Source organism: Pristis pectinata, chromosome 13 (assembly GCF_009764475.1).
Source record: "Pristis pectinata isolate sPriPec2 chromosome 13, sPriPec2.1.pri, whole genome shotgun sequence".
Taxonomy (NCBI): domain Eukaryota; kingdom Metazoa; phylum Chordata; class Chondrichthyes; order Rhinopristiformes; family Pristidae; genus Pristis; species Pristis pectinata.
Genome location: NC_067417.1, coordinates 13,291,090 through 13,312,942, shown reverse-complemented (window position 1 = coordinate 13,312,942; position 21,853 = coordinate 13,291,090). Strand labels below are relative to the sequence as shown.

At 43.5% G+C, this 21,853-nt stretch overlaps 1 protein-coding gene across 1 annotated transcript in view; it reads right to left on the bottom strand.

The window, feature by feature from the left end:
- dusp22a (dual specificity phosphatase 22a) overlaps positions 1-21,853 on the bottom strand; it is a 119,492-nt gene that overhangs the window by 78,837 nt on the left and 18,802 nt on the right. The window contains exons 3-4 of the mRNA XM_052028491.1: positions 10,299-10,332; positions 7,546-7,628 (exon numbers count right to left, since the gene is read on the bottom strand). Coding sequence (XP_051884451.1) covers positions 7,546-7,628; positions 10,299-10,332 — 117 coding nt within the window. The remainder of the gene's footprint in view (positions 1-7,545; positions 7,629-10,298; positions 10,333-21,853) is intronic.

The window sequence follows — 21,853 nt, the reverse complement described above, 5'->3', positions numbered from 1 at the left end:
CATGGATCGGACAGGGCTTTCGAAACCTAACACCATCGGGACTTTCAGGCAGCCTGCAATACATCATAAGTAATTCCACACTGGCACTGTAGGCTATAACTTACAGAGCAGCTTACTGTAAAGAGTTGCATACTGTAAAGTAATGGCACATATAATGGTGTTCGACTTCCTTCAGTAATTAGGGCTGAAATTAGTGCCCACTGAGAGATCTGAGATATTTATTTATAGGCTCGAAACAATCAAAAAAAACCAGTGGGAACAAGAGAGAGTCAGATTCACAGGAAGGCCATTTTATCTCAGCTGCTTTACGCAACTGCATTCCAGTTCATCCCACCCCCAGCGTTCACCCCATTGCCCTGTTTTTACTTCTGAATGTCACAATTGAATCTGTCCTCACTAGAACATAGAAGGGCACAGCATAGGAACAGACCCTTTGGCCCACAATGTGTGTGCCGACCATAACACCAAATTAAGCTGAACCTATCTTCCTGCACATGATCCATATCCCTCCATTCGTTGGAGGTTCACGTGCCTGTCTAAATGCCTCTTAAATACCACAATCGTGTCTGCTTCCACTACCACCACTGGCAGCGCATTCTAAGCACCTATCGCTCTCTCCGTCACCATACATTCCAGATTCCAGTCACTCACTGCATAAAAATGTTTTTCCTCCTGTCACCTTTGATTCTTTTGCCAATCACCTGTGTCCTCTGGTTCTTGACCTTTCATCAGTGGGAACCTTTTCTCTGTATCTACTCCATCAAGACCCTTCGTGATTTTAAATACCCCAGTGAGATCCCCTCACAACCTCCTCTGTTCTGAGAAGAACAATCTCAGTTGCTCCGGTCTATCCACAAATTTAAAATCCCTCCATTCCTGGAATCATTCCAGTAAAGCTCTTCTGTGCCACCTCTAAAGCCTACATAGCTTTCCAAAAGTGTGATGCCCCAAACTGGACACAATATTCCAGTTCTGGATGAACTAGTATTTTACAAATGTACATCACAGCTTGTTTGCTCTTCTAATCTATGTTTCTTCAGGATTTCATATACATTTTTAAGTACTTTTTCAGCTTGCCTTGTCACTTTCAAAGACTTATAAGATAAGATATCTTTATTAGTCACATGTACATCGAAACACACAATGAAATGCATCTTCTGAGTAGAGTGCTCTGCGGGCAGCCCGCAAATGTCGCCACGTTTCCGGCACTAACATAGCATGCCCACAACTCCCTAACCCGTACGTCTTTGGAATGTGGGAGGAAACCGGAGCACCCGGAGGAAACCCACGCAGACACGGAGAGAATGTACAAACTCCTTACAGACAGTGGCCGGAATTGAACCCGGGTCGCTGGCGCTGTAATAGCATTACGTTAACCACTACACTACCGTGCCTGCCCATAAGAAGCACAGGCGATAGGCACAGATATCTCCAGATCTCTGTTCTTGTACCCCTTTTAGAATCTTCCTCGAGTTTACGTTGCCTCTTCTCCTTTTCTTGCTGAAATAAAACATGTTACATTTCTCTTCTTTAGAATTCACCAACCACATGTCTACACATTCTACAAGTCTGTCTGTATTCGCTTGAAGTTTATCACTAAACTCACCACAGTTTAGTTTGCTTCCAAGTTTTCCATCATCTGCAAATATGGATGCTGTGCCCTGTACACTTGTACAAGTCGCATTTACCAGGCGCCTTTCATAACCCTTTCAGTATTTCCAACATGCTGTACAACTAATGAAATTTTTTTTTAACTATAATCACAGTTGTAGGAAATGCCATTTTGTGCACAGCAAGCTCCCACAGCTTGATAATGACAAGATAATCTGATTTTGTGGTGTTGAGTCATGGAGTCATACAACACACAAATAGGACCTTTCGCCCACTGTGTCCACGCCAAGCATCAAGCACCCATTTACACTAATCTTTCACGTCCCTTTTTATTCCCCCCTCTATTTCCATCAACTCCCCTCAGATTCTCCCATTTGATAAGATATCTTACTTGGACGCCAGGGGCAATTTACTGTGGCCAGTTAACCTTCTAGCCCACATGCCTTAGCAAGAAACCAGGGGAAGGCAGGTAACTCCCATGCTCTTCTTCAAAGTACTGCCATGGGATCTTTGAGAGAGCAGACAGGGCCTCACTTTAACAGTACCCCTGAGAGTGTAGCACTTCCTCAAGTACTGCATCAACCTGGATCTTAGTGTTCACATCTCTGGGGTGTGGGACTTGAACCCACAGCGTGACCCAGAGATACGACTGTGGCCATCTGACATTGACCAAAATGTCCACTGATTGGAACTAATTAGACCTCTCTTCCCAAGACCTGGCCTAGGCACAAGGAGCTAGATGGTCTCTTTCTATGCTAGTTCATTCTATCAGTCCATAAAGCTTTCAGGATGCCCTTGCATACAAACGCCAATGGAAATTCTGACCAATGGAGACACAAGAGATTGCAGATGTTGGAATTGGAGCAAAAAGGATTATTTGGTTCTATGCTCCACCTTGCATTCTTACCAGATTCCATCACCCGCAGCCCTTTGTTGCCTCCATGTATCACCTCCCAGCCTCTGTCACTATTTCCACCCTTCCCTCCCCCATTCGCCCATCAGCCTTCCTCACCTGGATCCACCTAGAGCTTGCCACCTTTTGCTCCACCCCTTCCCCTCACCTCTTTATACTGACCATCTCCCCTCTGTCTTTCAGTCCAGATGAAGGGTCTCGACCCAAAACGTCAACTGTCCAATTCCCTCCACAGATGCTGCCTGATCCGCTGAGTTCCTCCAGCAGTTTGGTTTTCACTTGAAATTCTGACTAACATTGTATATTGTGGAGCACTCATTGAAGGGCAGCACGGTAGGGTAGCGGTTAGCATAACGCTATTACAACGCCGGCGACCCAGGTTCAATTCCGGCCACTGTCTGTAAGGAGTTTGTACGTTCTCCCCGTGACTGCGTGGGTTTCCTCTAGGTGCTCCGGTTTCCTCCCACATTCCAAATATGTACAGGTTAGGGGCTTTGGGCATGCTATGTTGGCACCAGAAGACTCACGACACTTGTGGGCTGCCCCCAGAACATTCTCAGTAACACAAAAAGACATGTTTCACTGTGTGTTTCGATGTATTGTACATGTGACTAATAAATAAATATCTTATATCTTATAAGATCCTATGTGGTGTAATGTGGTTATGTGGCAATGTCTATCACACAGTACATTTCACCCACCTCAATCCTGCTTACACAGTTAGACAAAGCATTCCTTTATCCTGAGAAAGAGACAAAGAAGCAACTTCTAACTAGTGATTCCGAGACCATTCATCCACACCACCCAGCAACTGTGATGGAGGGGAAATAGTCTTGGTGAAATTTTAGTTTATAGGAGGCACAGTGGTGAAGCCAGCAGAGCCAGTGCCTCACAGCTCCAGAGATCCTGGTTCAATCCTGACCGGTGTCATCTGTGTGGAGTTTGCGTGTTCTCCCCACGATCGCTTGGGCTTCCTCTGGGTGCTCCGGTTTCCTCCCACATCCCAAGATTGTGCATATGAGTAGATTAATTGGACAGTGTAAGTTGCCCCTAATGTGTAGGAGAGTGGTAGAGTCGGGGGGGGAGTTGATGGAGATGTGGTCAGCATAAAATGAGTTAGGGCAAGATTGGTGGAAAAATGGGTGCTTGGTGGGAGGTGCGGAGTAAGTGGACCAAAAGGCCTGTTTCAGTCCTGTACCTCTCTGAATCCACGGTAAGGGCAGGAATGGTAGTGTAGCGGTTAGCATAATGCTATTATAGTGCCAGCAATCCGGGTTCAATTCCGGCCACTGTCTGTAAGGAGTTTGTACGTTCTCCCCGTGTCTGCGTGGGTTTCCTCTGGGTGCTCTGGTTTCCTCCCACATTCCAAAGACGTACAAATTAGGAAGTTGTGGGCATGCTACGTTGGCGCCGGAAGCGTGACGACACTTGCAGGCTGCCCCCTGAACACTATGCAAAAGATGCATTTCACTGTGTGTTTCGATGTACATGTGACTAATAAAGACATCTTATCTTATCTTAGATAACTTACAATGAGACATTTCTCCCGAGCTTTAATTCAGCTTTTAGTTTGTAAACTTTTTTCATCAGCTTCTACAGATGCTGACATTGAAGGTTGGTCCTGATTTATTTAAAGAGTTATCTGTGAACAGAAGACATGAAACTATCCATGCCCTTTATGTTCTCACTGACTACTGATTTGTGCTCCAACACACACTCTATTCTATTTCCTCTGCCCCCTCCCCCTCCCCACTCTTAACACTCATCCACCTTCACCTCCTCGCAAATCTCTTCATAATTCATAGTGACGGCATGACTGACCAGCAGTTCTGTGAGCTTGTCCAGTGAGTGGAGAAGGAACACAGGCTGAGAGGAGATGAATTAGCTGCAATAAATTTGTCTGGGATGCATTAGCCGATTGCCACTGGAGCACCCAAGGGATAGTGCAACTGGCTCACATTCACATGGAGAAAACGAGCAGACTGGAAGATAACCAGCAACTAAAGAAGCAAAAGCCAGCACAGGTCACACAAAAAAAATGCAAGCACCGGGGAGAAAAGAAACGAAAACTTGGTATGATGGTCATGTAACAACATTAAACAAAAGTTGTGGATATAAAGTAAGAGGTTTCATTTCCATTGCACATCTCTACTTCCTCAGAAGGCTAAGGAAATTCAGCATGTCCCTGTTGACCCTCACCAATTTTTATAGATGCACCATAGAAAGCATCCTATTCGGATGCATCGCAGCTTGGTACGGCAACTGCTCTGCCCAAGACCGGAAGGAGTTGCAGAGAGTTGTGAACACAGCCGAGTCCATCATGCAAACCAGCCTCCCCTCCATTGAGTCTGTCTACACTTCCCGCTGCCTCAGGAAAACAGCCAAGATAATCAAAGGCCCCTTCCACTCCAGTCATTCTCTCTTCTCCCCACTCCCATCGGACAGAAAATACTAAAGCTTGAGAATATGTACCACCAGGCCCAAGGACAGCTTCTATCCCGCTGTTCTCAGACTCTTGAATGGACCTCTTGTACCACCTATTCCAAAGAGATTCTATCAGTATATTAAGAGTAAAAGGATGGCTAGGGAGAAAATAGGTCCCCTTAAATATCAGCATCGTCATCTGTGTTGGAACCAAAGGAAATGGGTGAGATTTTTAACCTTCAGTTTTCACTGTGGCGAGAACGATGGAAGTTAAAGAAATGGGTGAAATGAGTGGTATTGTCTTGGACCACATATGAATTAACAGGGAGGAGCTATTGGAGGCCTTAATGTGAATTAAGGTGGATAACTCCCCAGGGCCTGACCTGGTGCATTCCCAGACCTTGTGGGAAGCTACGAAAGAAATTGCGGAGGTCCTTGCAGAGATTCTTGCTTCATCTCTGGCCACAGGTGAGGTTCCGGAGTACTGGAGAGTGACTACTGTGGTACCATTCTTTAAAAAGGGTAACAAAAACAAGCCAGGAAATACAGGCCGGTGAGTCTAACATCGGTGGTGGGTAAGTTGCTGGAGGGGATTCTGAGGGACAGGATCTACCAACATTTGCAGAGACGGTCTGATTCAGGACAGTCAGCACGGCTTTGTGCATGGGAAGCCAGTCTGACAAATCTCTTGGAGTTCTTCGAGGAGGTAACCAAGAGGGTAGATGAGGATAGGATTGTGGATGTTGTCTATATGGACTTTAGCAAGGTCTTTGACAAAGTCCCTCATGGCAGGCTAGTCTGGAAGGTTAGATCGCAGGAGATCCAGGGGGAGATAGTGCATTGGATTCATAATTGGCTCAGTAGTTGGAAACAGGTTGATGGTCGAGGGTTGTTTCTCGGACTGGAGGCCTGTGTCTAGTGGTGTACCACAGGGATCAGTGCTGGGACCTTTGCTGTTTGTAATTTATATAAACGATTTGGATGTGAATGTACAAGGCATGGTTAGTAAGTTTGCAGATGATACTAAAATAGCTGGTGTTGTAGACAGCATAGAAGATTATGAAAAATTACAGGGGAATCTTGATCAACTAGGTATGCAGGCTGAGGATTGGCAAATGACTTTCAATCCAGATAAATGTGAGGTATTGCATTTTGGGAGATCAAACCAGGGTAGGACTTGTACAGTGAATGGTAGGGCCCTGGGGAGTGTTATTGAACAGCGGGACCTAGGAGTGCAAGTGCAGAGTTCGCTGAAAGTGGCATCATAGGTAGATAGGGTGGTGAAGGTGGCATTTGGCACGCTGGCTTTCAGCAGTCAAGGCATTGAGTATTGGAGTTGGGAAGTTATGATGCAGTTATATAAGACGTTGCTGAGGCCTCACTTGGAGTATTATGTAGTTTTGGTCACCCTATTGTAGGAAAGATGTTATTTAACTAGGAAGTGCAGAAAAGATTTACCAGGATGTTGCCTGGACTTGGGGGCCTGAGTTACAAGGAGAGGTTGCGTAAGACTAGGACTTTATTCCCTGGAACACAGGAGACTGAGGGGTGACCTGATAGAGGTATATAAGATCATGAGGGGCATAGACAGGGTGAAAGCACACAGTCTTTTTCCCAGTGAGGAGGCGCTTAAAGACAAGAGGGCATAGGTTTAAGATCAGGGGTGAGAGATTTAAAAGGGACATCAGGGGCAGCTTCTTCACACAAAGGGTGGTGTGTATTTGGAATGAGCTGCCAGAAATAGTGGTTGAGGCAGGCACATTAGCAACATTTAAAAGCCATCTAGACAAGTACATGGATAGGAGGGGTTTAGAGGGCTATGGGCTGAACGTGGGCAGATGAGACTAGCTCACTGGGCAACACAGTCGGCATGGACCAGTTGGGCTGAAGGGCCTGTTTCCATGCTGTATGACTCTATATGCTAAAGATGAACTCTTGATCTCTCAATCTACCTTGTCATGGCCCTTGCACCTCATTTGTCTACCTGCACTGCACTCTCTCTGTAATTGTAACACCATATTCTGCAGTTTGTTTTTTTTTGTTTCCTTTTGTACTACCTCAATGTACTTACGTATGGAATGATCTGTCTGGATAGGATGTAAAAAAAGCTTTTCACTGTATCTCAGTACATATGACAATAATATACCAATTACGAATTACCTTTTACAACCTCAGGATGTCCAACAGAAGGTTACTGTTGTAATGGAAGGAAATACAGCAGGTTATTTGCAATGTGATAATGATTAGGTCATCTGTTCTGGTAGTGTTGATCCAGCGATAAACATTGGGCAGGACAGTGGGAAAAATTCCCTTGCTCTTCCTTGAAGTAATGCCATGTGATCTTTTGCATCCAGTTGAGAGAGCAGTTAACATCTCATCCAGCACTCCCTCAATGCACAAAAGCAACAGCCTATGGGTTGTTGTACTCTGGACTAGGACTTCAATGCAGGACCAGTCGCTCAAGAGATACTACTGCTCACCACCACACCACAGCTGATATCCAGCAAAGTCCTCACGTTTGTGGTAACTACTTCCCCTCAACAGCCAAACATTACACTACAAAATTGTGGCAGCTTCTGCTGATTGGTGAGGCTTACCTCAAGCACAGGCTTGGCATTGTTGCAAATAGACAGGATGTGTGTGACTCCATTCTTAACCAGATTGTCTTTGTCCTGGGAGTCTACAGGTGGGGAAAGGTAACACAATGACAAACTTTATAACGACAAATTACTTGTGCAAAAACAATACTGTGCAATGAACAGCATGAGTTAATGTTATAATCCAAGTTTTATGTAACTGGAATTATTTAAAATCATTCCCTTGGTTAGTTTACAATAGCTCACACGGTCACATTTAACTTGGGGATTTCAAAAGCCATTTTTTATTGAAACTGCTCCATTTTCAGACAGGGCACAGTGAAGGTAATAGCCAAGCTCAGCACACTAAAACGAAAAGCTAACTCTAGCACTGGAAATCCCAATAATGAGGCAGAAATCACCGAAAATGCACAGTGTACTGATGTGCTTTGGAACTGGGGTACAGGGTATTGCTACGGGTGGGGTCCGCTATCAGAATGATCCTGATGAACGCCCCGCCTAAACGGTGGCAGAGGACAATGGGCTCCAATCTTGTCTTCCTGTCTCTCTGCACTTCTGCAGAAAAAAAAAGTTCCAAAAATAAATCTCATTCCCTGGAATGCCTGCAAAGAAAGCATCATCACTGCCTGTTTCAATCAAGCCCCTGAACTGAATGTTTATAGGTCTCTGCTTTGTTCTGTGTGAAGAACGTTACTCAATATTAACAGCCAGAAGTTATCAGAACATTGCTGGCATTTATCCATACACTGACCTTTAACTTCCTCTGTGCGCTTCATTAAAAATTCCCTGCCTCTGTCTTTCTTAAAAAAAACAGACGCAATATGAATGATTTTCTTTCCCTTCATTTGTCTGTGTTCCTCTCCTGAAGGAACTGGTCCTTGCAGGTTCAGTTGCATGGGTATCAGACAGATTTTGCCACAATTTCACAAGGTTTGTGCAGGGACCTATCTAACCAGAGACCTCAAGTCTGCCCTGCCCTCATCTGACATTCCTTGGGCATGCAATGAATCAAAAATAATGGAAAATGCAAAAGGCTTGTATTATCTTAAGAGTTGAAGATTGAGAGATGATTTGGATAATTAAATCGGATAAAATGGAAACTCCTTTCTCTGGAGGGGGTGTCCAGACAGGTGGGAATAACATTAAAATTAGATCTAAGACATTCAGAGATGTAGTCAAGCAAAGGATAAGGACTGCAATCAATTTAAAATTCCAAAACTGAGACTTTCGCTATGTAAGGGTATATGAGCATATGGAAACCAGGGAGTAAAGGAAGTTGAGCTAAAATTCAGCCATAATCCAGCTGAATGACAAAACATGCACAAAGACTGAGTGGCCCACTGCAGTTGCTCTGCATGGATTATAGCAGGACAGCATAGGGAAAGTCAGGTATTGTTAAAGTAAAGTCTGAGCACTGATTAACATCCTGTCGCTTAATCCTGACAGTTACACAATAACACTAAAAATACACACAGGAAATATTGAAAACCTCACAATGTCCATGGCAAATTTTCAAGCAGTGAAATATAGTCAAGGAAATGACTTCTGCTGCTGTGTATACACTGAGATTTTTCTTCAACGCAGTACATTCTGAGACAGGGGAAACAGAGTAGGCAGATTATTCATGAAATCTGGGAGGCGTTAAATTGCTTGTTGAAAACAGATATTTAATTACCATTTAAAACAAGGAGATAAATTGAAGATTTAATTAACCTTAGTTTGGGGGTTCGACCACACTAACAGCCATGAATTATATGGAGCTGGAGGAGATCATTCTATCAGCCATACTGTTTTAGCATTGGGTAGAGGTTATCAATGTATAGTTTGTCCTCCTCACTGTTCTACTGCACATAATCTCCTAGAACCACAAAAAAATTACAACAGAGCCATTCAGCCTCTGTAAACCCTTCAAAAGACCCATCCAAATGGTCCCAGCTCCCTGCTTGTGCCCCACAGCTCTGTAAATGTTGTCCCCCTCTAATTCCAATTGGATCTCTTTCCACCATCTGTTCAGGAAGTGAGTTTTAGGTCACAATGACTCGACTGTAAAATATTCTTCTTGTCCTGTCTCCTCAAATTCCTTTGCCATTGATCTTTCCCTTCTCTTGTAAATCCTATGAGCCTGTGCGTCCCTCTCCGAATCATTTTGACAGCTCCTGTGACTATAACAGCAATCACACTGCAACTTTACTAGCCTGCAACTGTAAATAAATACGCTCAAAAATTGTCTGAAAACTAGTCAGAAGCACTTACTGTACTAGTGCTAGCATCCCCAAAGTATCTCCCTATAGTTCAGTCTCAGATTTTTGCCAGGGAGAGCGAGTCAATGGATGGGGAATGGAGCTTGGGCCAGGGAAGGAAGACAAAGGCTCTATTTTCCTGATGTTTATTTGGATACTCCTTTTCATCCAGTACAGGATATAGGACAAGCAGTCCGACAACGTGGAGACAGTGGTAGAATCAAGAGAGGTGGAGCTGCAAGTTTAAAGTGATACGGCATACTTGTATTATATTACCAAGGGGCAGCATATGAATGAGGTTGAGGGAGCCAAGGGGAGATCCTTAGGGGGATAATAAAGGTAATAGTGCGAGAGTAGGAAGAGAACCCATGCAGATTATTCTCTGACTATGAGAGACAAAGATGGAACCAGGAGAAGGTGATCCCACCAAGAGGGAAAACAGTCAATGCATCTTCAACCCATGGTGATTTTGAAAATATGACTTTCTGGTTAACCAGTAATAACCACACTTACCTCTAATATTTCCCAGGTAGAGGCCATCCAAAATCTAGCAAGAGAAAAAGATTAAATGAGGAATCAAATTCTAAATCCTAACGATACACCCACAAGCTCAGGCTTGGCAGTATGTTCAGCTATCAGCAAGCACATTTGGCATTATATCATAATTGAGAATCCATCAATAATAAGCTCAACGCACTGCACAATTTAAATAAGAGCTACACCGAGCAAAAGATATCACCATTTCCCAGTCTACATTTATCAGGTAACCTTGAGTGAGACAGCACTTGTGCCAGTTCAAACACCCTCAGTTAGAGATTTGGGTGCAGGTGGGGAAAGGAGTTGGAGATAGGGCAGCCTAATGTGTCTATTCCTATTGGCCAGCCAGCAGCTCCTGTTGAAGATGCACATGCCAAGGAATCAGATAAAAGTGAAACCAGGCTCAACACTACTTCCCCAGGAGACAAAAAGACTGATAACAGTGCTGATGAAGTCTCATGACCTGAAATATCGCCTGCCCATTTCCCTCCACAGATGCCGCCCGACCCGTTGAGTTCCTCCAGCAGATTCCAGCATCCGCCGTCTCTCGTGTGTCCGACTGATGACACTTATTGACTGGGATCATATATGAGGAATGATCACTTATTGGAGGCACCAAAAATTGTTGTCAGCTGTAGAAATGGGGCTGTGTACTTGCAGGAGAACTGGGAGGTGCGGCATTCCCATTCTCCCACTGCTTTTGTTCTTCTGGGTGATAGAGGTTGTACTTTCAGGAAGGGTTGTCAATGAAGCCTTAGAGAACTGTTGACAACAGCACACACTGCAGCCATGCTGTGTCAGTGGTGGTGGAGGAAGTGGGTGTAGAGGAGATAGATGGCTGTCCATCAAGTGGACTGTTTTGTCCTGGTTAGCATTGAAGTCCTGGTGTTACTGATGCTGCACTCAGAAAGCAAATAGAAAGCACTGCATCCATTTAACATCACTGTGCTTACTCCATTATTCACATTTCCCTTTCAGATTAGATGGTCAAGGCTTGTAACACAGAACACAACCAATCAACAAGCACAATGACTAGTAGAACTGCTGCCTCACAGCTCCAGTGATCTGGGTTCAATCCTGACCTCTGGTGCTGTCTCCAGAGTTTCCACATACTTTCACTATACAGGTTTCTCCTGCGTACTCTGGTTTCCTCCCACACCACAAAGAAGTGCAACTTGGCAGCTTAAGTGACCACTGTAAATTGCCCCCAGTGTATAACTGAATGGTAGAATACGGGAGGTGGGGGAGGGAGTGGAGTTAATGAGAATGTGGGGAGAATAGGTTATAGGGACAATTCGTGGAGGAACAGGATTGCTCTGTGAACCAGCATAGACCCTATGGGCTAAAATGGCCTCCTTTTATGTTGTATGGAAATACAGAAAATTTAAGATATGTTGGTGAGAAAACAAGAAGCTTTGCATTCCCAGTTTGGATTTTGAAAGCCTGAACATTATAGATGGGAGTGGGGATGGGGGACTGGGTTACAAACCACTTTTAAAAAGTAGTACAATTGTCCTGAAGTTGGATTGTACATCGAAACACACAGTGAAATGCATCTGTGTGTTTCGATGTACAATCCAACTTCAGGACAATTGTATACCTTCACCTGTTTTTGGTGTGTTAAACAGGTCTGCATTTAGCACTGATGGCCAAATGGGTTCCTTGAGGAAAAAAAAATGCAAAATTTATCAAAGTCCAATTTGAAACAGTATTACAGTGGTTTCCACCTTGAAGCAAAGGTTAGGACAGGACCTGCATGGTTTCCATTGGGACCAGATCCTATTGAATACAGGTGGCGACACTTTCCTGTGCAGCAATTGGAGTCATATAGCATGGGAACAGGCCATTTGGCCCACCATGTCCATGCCGACCAGTGGGCACCCATCAGTATTAATTTTCCAGCATTTGGCCCATAACCTTCCATTCCTGAATGATTCAAGTGTTTGTCCCGACAACAGCTGTCAGTGACTCTGCTTCCACCACTCTCCCAGGCATTGTGTTCCAGGTACTCACCGCTCTCTGGGTGAGACAGGTCCCCATCAGATCCCCTCTAATTCTCTTCCCCCATACCCTACGTCTACGTGTTCTACCTCTGAGGAAAGGTTCCCTGCAGTCTACCCTAACGGTATCCCTCATAGTTTTATATAGCTCTGTCATGTCCCCTCTTAACCTCCTCCATTCCAGGGAAGACAGGACTAGCTTATCCAGTCTCCACAGATAACTGAAATGATCCATCCCAGGCAACATTCTGGTGAACTCCACAGCTATCACATCCTTCCTACAGTGTGATGACCAGATATGTATGCAGTTCTCCAGCTGAGGTCTGACCAATGTTTCATAACGTTGGAGCACAACCTCCCTGCTCTTGTATTCAATGTCCCAACGAATGAAGGACAGTATCCCATATGCCTTCTTAACTATGTTATCCACCTGTTCTGCCACCTTCAAGGATCCTTGGACCTGTACACCTAGGTCCCTCTGTTCCTCAATACTCCCTTTGACCCTACCATTCATGGTGTATGTCCTAGCCTCATTAGTATTCCCAAATTGCTTTGCCTCACTTTATCAAGGTTAAACTCCATCTACCATTTCTCAGCCAATTTCACCAACACTTTGATATCACCCTGCAGCTTAAGACTACCCTCCATACTACCAACAACTCCGCCAACCTCCGTGTCATCTGCAAACTTTGTACTGTGATAAGACTATTGAACAGTTCCCTTATACAATGAGATGGACTATGACCTCATGATCTACCTTGTTGTGACCTCGCACCTTATTGCACTGCACTTTCTCTGTACTGTTATTGTTTTTACCTGTACTACATCAATGCACTCTGTACTGACTCAATGTAACTGCACTGTGTAATGAATTGACCTGTACGATCGGTTTGTAAGACAAGCTTTTGACTGTACCTCGGTACAAGTGACAATAATAAACCAATACCAATACCAACTTGCTGATGATGCCTCCTACATGTTGCCTGACCCGCTGAGTTCCTCCAGCAGTTTGTGTTTCTTTTTCCCTCTTCCGTTACCCTCTGCCTCCCATCGACAAGCCAATTTTGGATCCAATTTACCAACTTGCCCTGCATCCCCGGGGCCCTAACCTTTTGGGCCAGCTTCCCATGTGGGACCTTGTCAAAGGCCTCACTGAGGTCCATTATAAGACTGGATACAACCATGATCCTTCTCATGGACAAGGGAGATACAGAGACCCAAAAACCTCAAGAGCAGAGGGTATAAGAATTTTGCCATGTAAGCCTTCTAACAATGTTTTCTTGTGATGACTACACCCTGTTGATTTCATCAACAGTAAATACCCTTGTTAATTACTGTGTAACTCCATCAGTACCTGGATGTTTTGGCTGCATGATAAAGTACAATCACCTTCTGTATTAGCAGATGCCTTGTCTCCCCATCCCCAGAACACCATCACTAGGAAGAGTCAGAGCACGAGGAAGAGCAGAGACAGTAACAGAAGAGGGATGTGTTGATGCGTCATTGTACCTGAAACCCAACCGCATTACCTCAGAAACCAGCACAGTGGGGGATGAGCAGGTTAGGTGGAACGGGCTTTTGTCAGATGCATCAGACACAATCAGCCTGTAATCTGGCATCAGGTATAGTAAATATTGGGCAAGGGTTCAGTGGATTGGGTCTCCATACATCCATTCAGATGAAGAGATGAAGTCAACCATTGGTATGCTTTCAGAACAAAGCCTATGCAAATGCACAATGAAATCCATGTCTATGCTCTCAGAGGGTGTTGTGTAGATCCCTGAGACCATGAATCCCATGTCCAATTTGTCTACAAGGGCTCAGCAACAAAACTATCACACAGCACCTACTGGTGCAAGTGACAGCTACCAAGGAGGCACAGATGGAGTCTTTCTGCTTATAAGCAATCTCACCTGATCCTGCTAGAGGTCTGGTCCCTGCCACAGCGGAGCAGATTGAAGCTCTTCAGGAACAGCAAAGTACCATCAGGAAACACCTTGCCGTCCTCAATGAACAGAGATACTGCTCGTGAGCTGACTGCTGTCCTCCGTGCACCATGAGATGCCATTCATCAGCAGATTGCTGCTCTCATTGGACACAGAGATGCTACTCAGGAGCAACTTATGGTTCTCCAAGAGCAAAAGGGGTGTCATTCATCATAAGCAATCTGTTCCCCATTGACCCTCACCAATTTTTATAGATAGGAAAAATGGGCTGAAAAATGGCAGATGGAATTTAATGCAGACGAGTGTGAGGTGATGCACTTTGGGAGGACTTACACAGTGAATGGTAGGGCTCCAAGTTGTGCGGTAGAACAGAGGGACCTGAGAATACAGGTCCGTAGTTCCTTGAAAGTGACATCACTGGTGGATAGGGTCATAAAAAGAGCTTTTGGCACTTTGCCCTCATAAATCAGGGCATTGAGTACAGGAGTTGAGATGTTACATTGAAGTTGTACAAGACATTGGTAAGGCCGAATTTAGAGTATTGTGTGCAGTTCTGGTCATCTACCTACAAGAAAGATATCAATAAGCTTGAAAGAATGCAGAGAAAATTTACAAGGATGTTGCCAGGACTTGAGAACCTGAATTATAGGGAAAGGTTGAATAGGTTAGGACTTTATTCCCTGGAGTGCAGGAGAATGAAGGGAGATCTTATAGAAGTATACAAAATTATGAGGGGTATAGATAGGGTGAATGCATGCAGGCTTTTTCCCCTCAGGTAGGGTGAGACTAGAACTAGAGAACATAGGTTGAGGGTGAAAGATGAAATATATAAGGGGAATCTGAGGGGAAACTTCTTCACTCAGAGGGTGGTGCGAGTGTGGAACGAGCTGCCAGTGGAAGTGGTAGATGCAGGTTCAATTGTAACATTGATGAGAGGTTTGGATAGGGGCATGGATGGGAGGGGCTTGGAGGGATATGATCCAGGTGCAGGTAGATGGGACTAGACAGAAGATCGGGTCGGCGTGGACTAGGTAGGCCGAAGGGCCTGTTTCTGTGCTGTAGTACTCTATGAGATGCATCATAGGGAGCATCCTATCCGGATGCATCAAAGCTTGCTACAGCAACCGCTTTGCCCGAGACCGCAAGAAATCACAGAGTTGTGGATACAGCTCAGTCCATCACAAACATCAGCCTCTCTTCCACTGACACTGTATACACCTCCCACTGTTTCTAAAAACAGCCAACATATTCAAGAACCCCTCTCACCTAGGACATTCTCTCTTCTTTCCCCTTCCATTGGACAGAAAGTACAAAAGCTTAAGAACATCTATCACCAGGCTCAAGGACAGCTTCTATCCAGCTGTTATTAGACTATTGAATTTACCCCTTATATGCTCAAGATGAACTCTTGATCTCTCAATATACCTTGTGGTGGCCCATGCACCTTATTTGTCTACCTGCACTGCACTTTGTCTGTTACTGGAACTGCATCCTGTTATTGCTTTTCCCTTTGTACAACCTCAATGTACTGATGTTTTGGAATGATCTGTATGGATGGCATGCAAAACAAAGTTTTTCACTGTGTATCTCAGTACGTGACAATAATAAACCAATTACAAACAGAGAGATGCTGCATGTCAGCAGACTGCCCTCTGGGCGTTAATGCAAATACTGATGTCATTTAGAGTGCACCTGATGCCAGAAAAAGTCACATGAAAAACTCATGGATGTGCCCAATCCAACTTTGTGTCTGGCATCATTTCACTCAGAAATGATCTGCAGTACAATCCACTGCAGAACAAGTTGAAATTGCATCGCAGCAGCTAATAGTGAAATACTACACAATCCGATATCCAGGCGAATAAGTTTTGTCATTAATAGAGAAGGGATAGGAGGAAGGAGAGTGCTGAACCATTTATTTGCAGATTTGGAGAAAATTACCCATAATCTTTTACATCCATATTTCCAACAGGTTTTTTTTTAATTTTACTCTGTTCTGCCCAAAATATCCTGAATATGGTGAGTGCCTGCCTGCTGACATATCACAGACTCAGGAATCTTCAGCAATGACCCCCCTCTCCTCCCCATCTATTTTTTTTGGATATTTGTAATAGATCTCGCATATCTGGAGTCAGCAGCTGTTCATATTTGTGCCTTTTGTAAAATTTCACAGATGTGAAGCTAACTGTGAACAACTTGTCATATACAAGAACCAGACACACTTGGCTGGACTAATCTTTTACGCATTAAATGCCTTTTGTATTTTTCGGGACAGTATCTCCTGATCTATCATGTAGCATGTGCAAAAGGGATTATGCACTGCTGAAGCTTGCAGGGGGAGGGGGAGGTGAGTCTTAGGATCAGTGTTTACATGCAAGCACTTTCTCTTTCACGTCTCCACAAGAGTAACCCTCATAATATCCCCACATGCAGAACACAATGGAAAGTAGAACTCATGCACTTGATCCCTGAACTTCACACATATGTACGCTAGGTACCAATGGACCATGTCTCCTAATGTTAGCACAAAAAAAATACTCTTCCAGTTTATTAAAATCAATTGTGACCCATTTAATATCAGAACATGTCCTTATTTTAATATTTGGCTTGAAACAATATTCAGGGTAAGTGTTTACCAGAACACACTTTTACCCAAGTTAGATAACTTATAAAATTTATGACCAACTCTCAATGACCCATATTATCAAGATAAAACAATGTTGGATATTTATATTACATGTTAATCAAAATGAGTTATGGAAACTCTAGTGAAATTACAAAATTAATCAGCAATGCTTCAGAAAGATTTAATTAATCTTTGAAGGCTCTAATTGCAAAGTCTGAACTCTAAACAATAACAAACACCTAGGCCTTGAATTGTACTCTAGCAATCTGCCTACGCAACTGGTTAATTGCTTAAGTATTTAGTTGAGGTCCACATCTTTGTGGTTATACAAACCAAATTCTATGAAAGACAAAATGTAAAGAAAACGGGCAACATTCCACGTGGATCACAAAGAATGTGCGTTTCATTCAAGATATGTGTCGTAGATTGAACAATGGACAAGTCATGTCTGGATGTCATGTCTGGGATTGACCCATGAGCGACCCTGTGCAGTCTCCAAGTCAATCATACAGGAACAGCATCCATGAAGCCTGTTACAGTTCCAAACAAGAGGAAGTGCATTGGTGTTTTCGGGGAGCTTGCTATGCACCAATCTGCTGCTGGTTCCCCCATTACAACAACAAACATTTTTATTCATTTATGGGATCTGGTTATTGGTGCATTTTTTTGCCTATCCTAATTGGCCTTGAGTAAGTGGATGTGAGCCACTACCATGTGGAAGGTACATCCACAGTGCTAGTGGGGAGGGAGTTCCATCATCTAGACTCAAGAACAATGAAGGAACAGTGACATATTTCCAAATTTAGATTCTGTGTGACCTAGAGGGGAACCTGCAGGTGGTGGTGGTGTTTTCATTGACCTGCTTCCCTTGAATTCCTAGGTGGTGCACTGTATCTGGTCTCTGTGCATCACTGTGTGTCCATGCACTGGCCTATTGGTCAATGTGGTGTGCTTACTTTTTGCAAATCAACTTTGTCATAGACAGCCTGGAACACTTAGCTTGAAGTCTTAAAGGGTAATAATTTAAGTGTGCTGTCTACAGGCACAGTAGTGTAGCAATTAGCATAACACTATTACAGCGCCAGCGACCCAGGTTCAATTCCGGCCACTGTCTGTAAGGAGTTTGTATGTTCTCCCCATGTCTGCATGGGTTTCCTCCAGATGCTCCAGTTTCGTCCCACATTCCAAAGACGTACGGGTTAGGACGTTGTGGGCATGCTATGTTGGCGCCAGGAGTGTGGCAACACTTGTGGGCTGTCCCCAGAACACTCTACGCAAAAGTTGTATTTCACTGTGTGTTTCAATGTACAAGTGACCAATAAAGATATCAAATCAAATCAAATCTTGTGTAATGCCATGTGAAGATGTTAAAAATTGGCGATGCTGATGGTAGTTCTGTTTGGTTTTGTTGAAGATCATTGATGATTCTCTCTTGTCAAGACTTAGATGAGTTTGTAACACCAAAACTGATTTCCCTTAATGTTTTCTGGAAACCACTGGCATGGAATCTTATTTTTCCATGTATACTAACAACAGTTCATAGTACAGCAGCACTGACTGATCATTGGGCTCCAAGTTTAACCATATCACTACTGAATAGGAGTGGTACAACAGGGATGCCCCAATATGCTGTATTGAGAGCTTCAGCATCCATGACAGGATTTGGCAAACATTCAGGAAAATGAACGAATGGAAGTATTCATTAAAGTGAACAATATCCTGGAGGTTGAAGAAGAATGTGATATTTAAAGAGTCCAAAAGAATGTGAGCATGAAAAGGCAATAACCTTGAAAGAAATTCTGCCAGAAACAGAGAGCATGCTGACAAATCTTCTAGCAAGACAGAAGATGCTTAAAGATGTGTAGAAACTATAAGATTACTTTAACCTGAAGCTGTTAGAAAAAGCTGAAATCCGTTCTTTGGGTCAAAGATCCCAAGTTCCCAAGGAACTAGAAGAACAAGAAAGGAAGGAAATGAAGGCAAAAAATAAATTGGAAATTACTGAGAAAACGACTAGCAGTTTTGACAAGCCAACATCTGCAGCCCTTGGAATACGGCAGTAATGTGAAACATGTTATTTTCAATTGTTTGTTTTAAATCAAATCTAAGTGACTAGAAACAAAAGCAGAGTGAGACAAGTGGTGAGGACATTGTTTCATTAAAATAACTTATCCTTGCTTTGCAATTTTGGTGACTTTTTAGGTCCTGCTTCACACAATAGGTTTGCGTGTTGACTAATGAATTCCATCAAAGCCACTGAATACAGAGAACCGACATTTGAATTTGCATTTAAAATTGCTGTGTCAATTGCAAGAGAATTTTGTTCACCACAAGAAACTGATCTAATTGCAGTCCACAGTGAGTGAGCTAAGGGAAAGTCCAAGTGCTTACCTTGCCAACAGAAAGGTCACTTTTTGACAAGCCCACAAATTCAAGCAACAAAAGCATTTTAATTGACAATCTGAGACAACAAAGACCTCCCCATGGTTTGGCAGTGCATTTAGACAAAGAAGAACTGGCATTGTACAGATCTATGCCACAAGCAGCAGCAGTAGTAAACAGACAGACTTTTGAGTAAAGGTGTTGATTAACAACCACACATTGACACGTGTATTGATACCACTACAAATCGTTTGACAAGAATCAAGGCACCTTACTTCAGCAAGTTCAGCCAGATGGTGTTGATGGAAAATGTTACACTGAAAACCTATTTTGGTGAAGTCGTACTGACATCAGGACAAATGGTGCTCACAATGAAACACAACAGACAATGAGTACAGCTCATGTTATGAAAGCAGGTTGAGGGAACTCGGCCTTCTCTCCTTGGAGAGACGGAGGATGAGGGGGGACCTGATAGAGGTGTATAAGATGATGAGAGGTATTGATCGGGTAGATAGTCAGAGGCTTTTCCCCAGGGCTGAAATGGTGGCCACAAGAGGACATAGGTTTAAGGTGCTGGGGTATAGGTATAGAGGAGATGTCAGGGGTAAGTTTTTTACTCAGAGAGTGGTGAGTGCATGGAAAGGGCTGCCAGAAACGGTGGTGGAGGCAGATACGATAGGGTCTTTCAAGAGACTGTTAGATAGGTACATGGAGCTGAGTAAAATAGAGTGCTATGGGTAAGCCTAATTTCTAGGGTAGGGACATATTCGGCACAGCTTTGTGGGCCAAAGAGCCTGAATTGTGCTGTAGTTTCTCTATGTTTTATGTTCTACCCATCAATGCATCAGACTCTGAAAATGGGCACCTTTAATAGCTTGTGCTATACTGGAAGAAGATTCTCAGCAATGACAATCCAAGGTCATAATATTGGCACACTGTTGGATAAATATTACTATATGTTTGAAGATAGCTCCACCTGAATAACAATGCACACATTCACATCAGACCAAATGCAGAGCTAATCTATTGCAAGCTCAGACCAGGGCTGTATGAGATGGAAATGGATAGGCTGGAATAGAATAGCATGCTTGTCACCCGATCAGAGTGTGGGCCATGCTAATGGTCATTGTCCCTAAAGCAGGCAAAAAATGTGGCTGTGTGGAGACAGCAAAGTCAACTAAAGCAAGAATAGACAATGAACAATATGCACACTTTGCAGGACGTGCATCTAGCGTTAGCAGAATCAAAGATATTGGTAAAATTAGATTTCTCCCATCCCTAAGCACAATTGGATGTTGACAACGATAGTCAGCACACACAAAGGGCTCTACTCATACACAAGGTTAACCTAACGAGTGAAATATTTGCCTCACATTTTCCAGGCCATAAGATATTGCAATGAGGGGATCATTGCTTGCCTAACCAAGATGATCTATTAGTGACCTTAAGTACAGAAGAATAAAACTTGAGCAAATAGAATGATATCGAATAAATATTGCCATTCCCAACTATCACTTAGCTTCAAATGAAGTGGCTGAGAGTTCAGTCATAATTGTAAAGGAAACCCTCAAGAAACAAATGCAACAGGAATATTCAAACTCAGGGTGAAACTTTGCTTGACTACTTTCTTGGTGAAGTACAGAACAACTCCACACAGTACCACAGGACATACGCCTTCATAACTTTTAACAAAGAGTGAGAACACACTTGAGCCTTGTTCGGTCACATTTGGCTTCTGTAGTTAAGCAGTTGAGCCAAAAAATGTTATCATGAACCTAATCAGAAAGAATGCGCTTTCAAGCAAAACAAGCACGTTTTGTCTTCTTAGCCCTCCTAGCAAATTGACCTCTCTCAAGTGGGAGGTAGGAAGCATAAAGGTTTGTGGAACCGAGAGGTATTTGGTTGACATTTGCATCAGAATATAAGTTGCTCAAGTAGTCATAGAGCAGAAACATGTCCCTTGACCTCCAGGTTCTGCACCTGCTCCCAAACAACTACTTACGTTAATCCCATTTTATTGTCCCCAAATTCCCATCAACTCTTCCTGGATTTTTCCACCTACCTACACACTGACAAGTTTCAGTGGCCAGTGGAAAGAAACCAGAACACCCAGGGAAACCTGCATGGTCACTGGGAGAACACTACATAGATAGCACCTGAGCTCAGGATTGAACCTGCATTGCTGGAGCTGTGAGGCAGCAGCACTACCAGCTGTGCCACTGTGCAGCCAATCTGATATCTGCTGGAGGTGGATGAAATCTGAATGGTGAACCACTCGATAATGAAATTGTGTCCAACTTGTTTTCTGAAAGAGAAGTACCAAATCCACTCCAGGATCAGGCAGCCCAAAAGTTGAGGCAACACCAAAACCTGAAGGAAGATCAGGAAGTCTCTGAAAACTATTGGTATTGGTTTACCACTAGTTTTAATTGGTTTAAAACTAGTTACTAGGCTAGATTTGTAGTTGTTCATTAAATACATATATTGGTACCGCATTGCTTCTTAAAGTAGTTGGAGCAATGTAGTATATATTTAAGCAGATGCTCCATTCTCTGAGTATCTTTGTGATTGTTCATG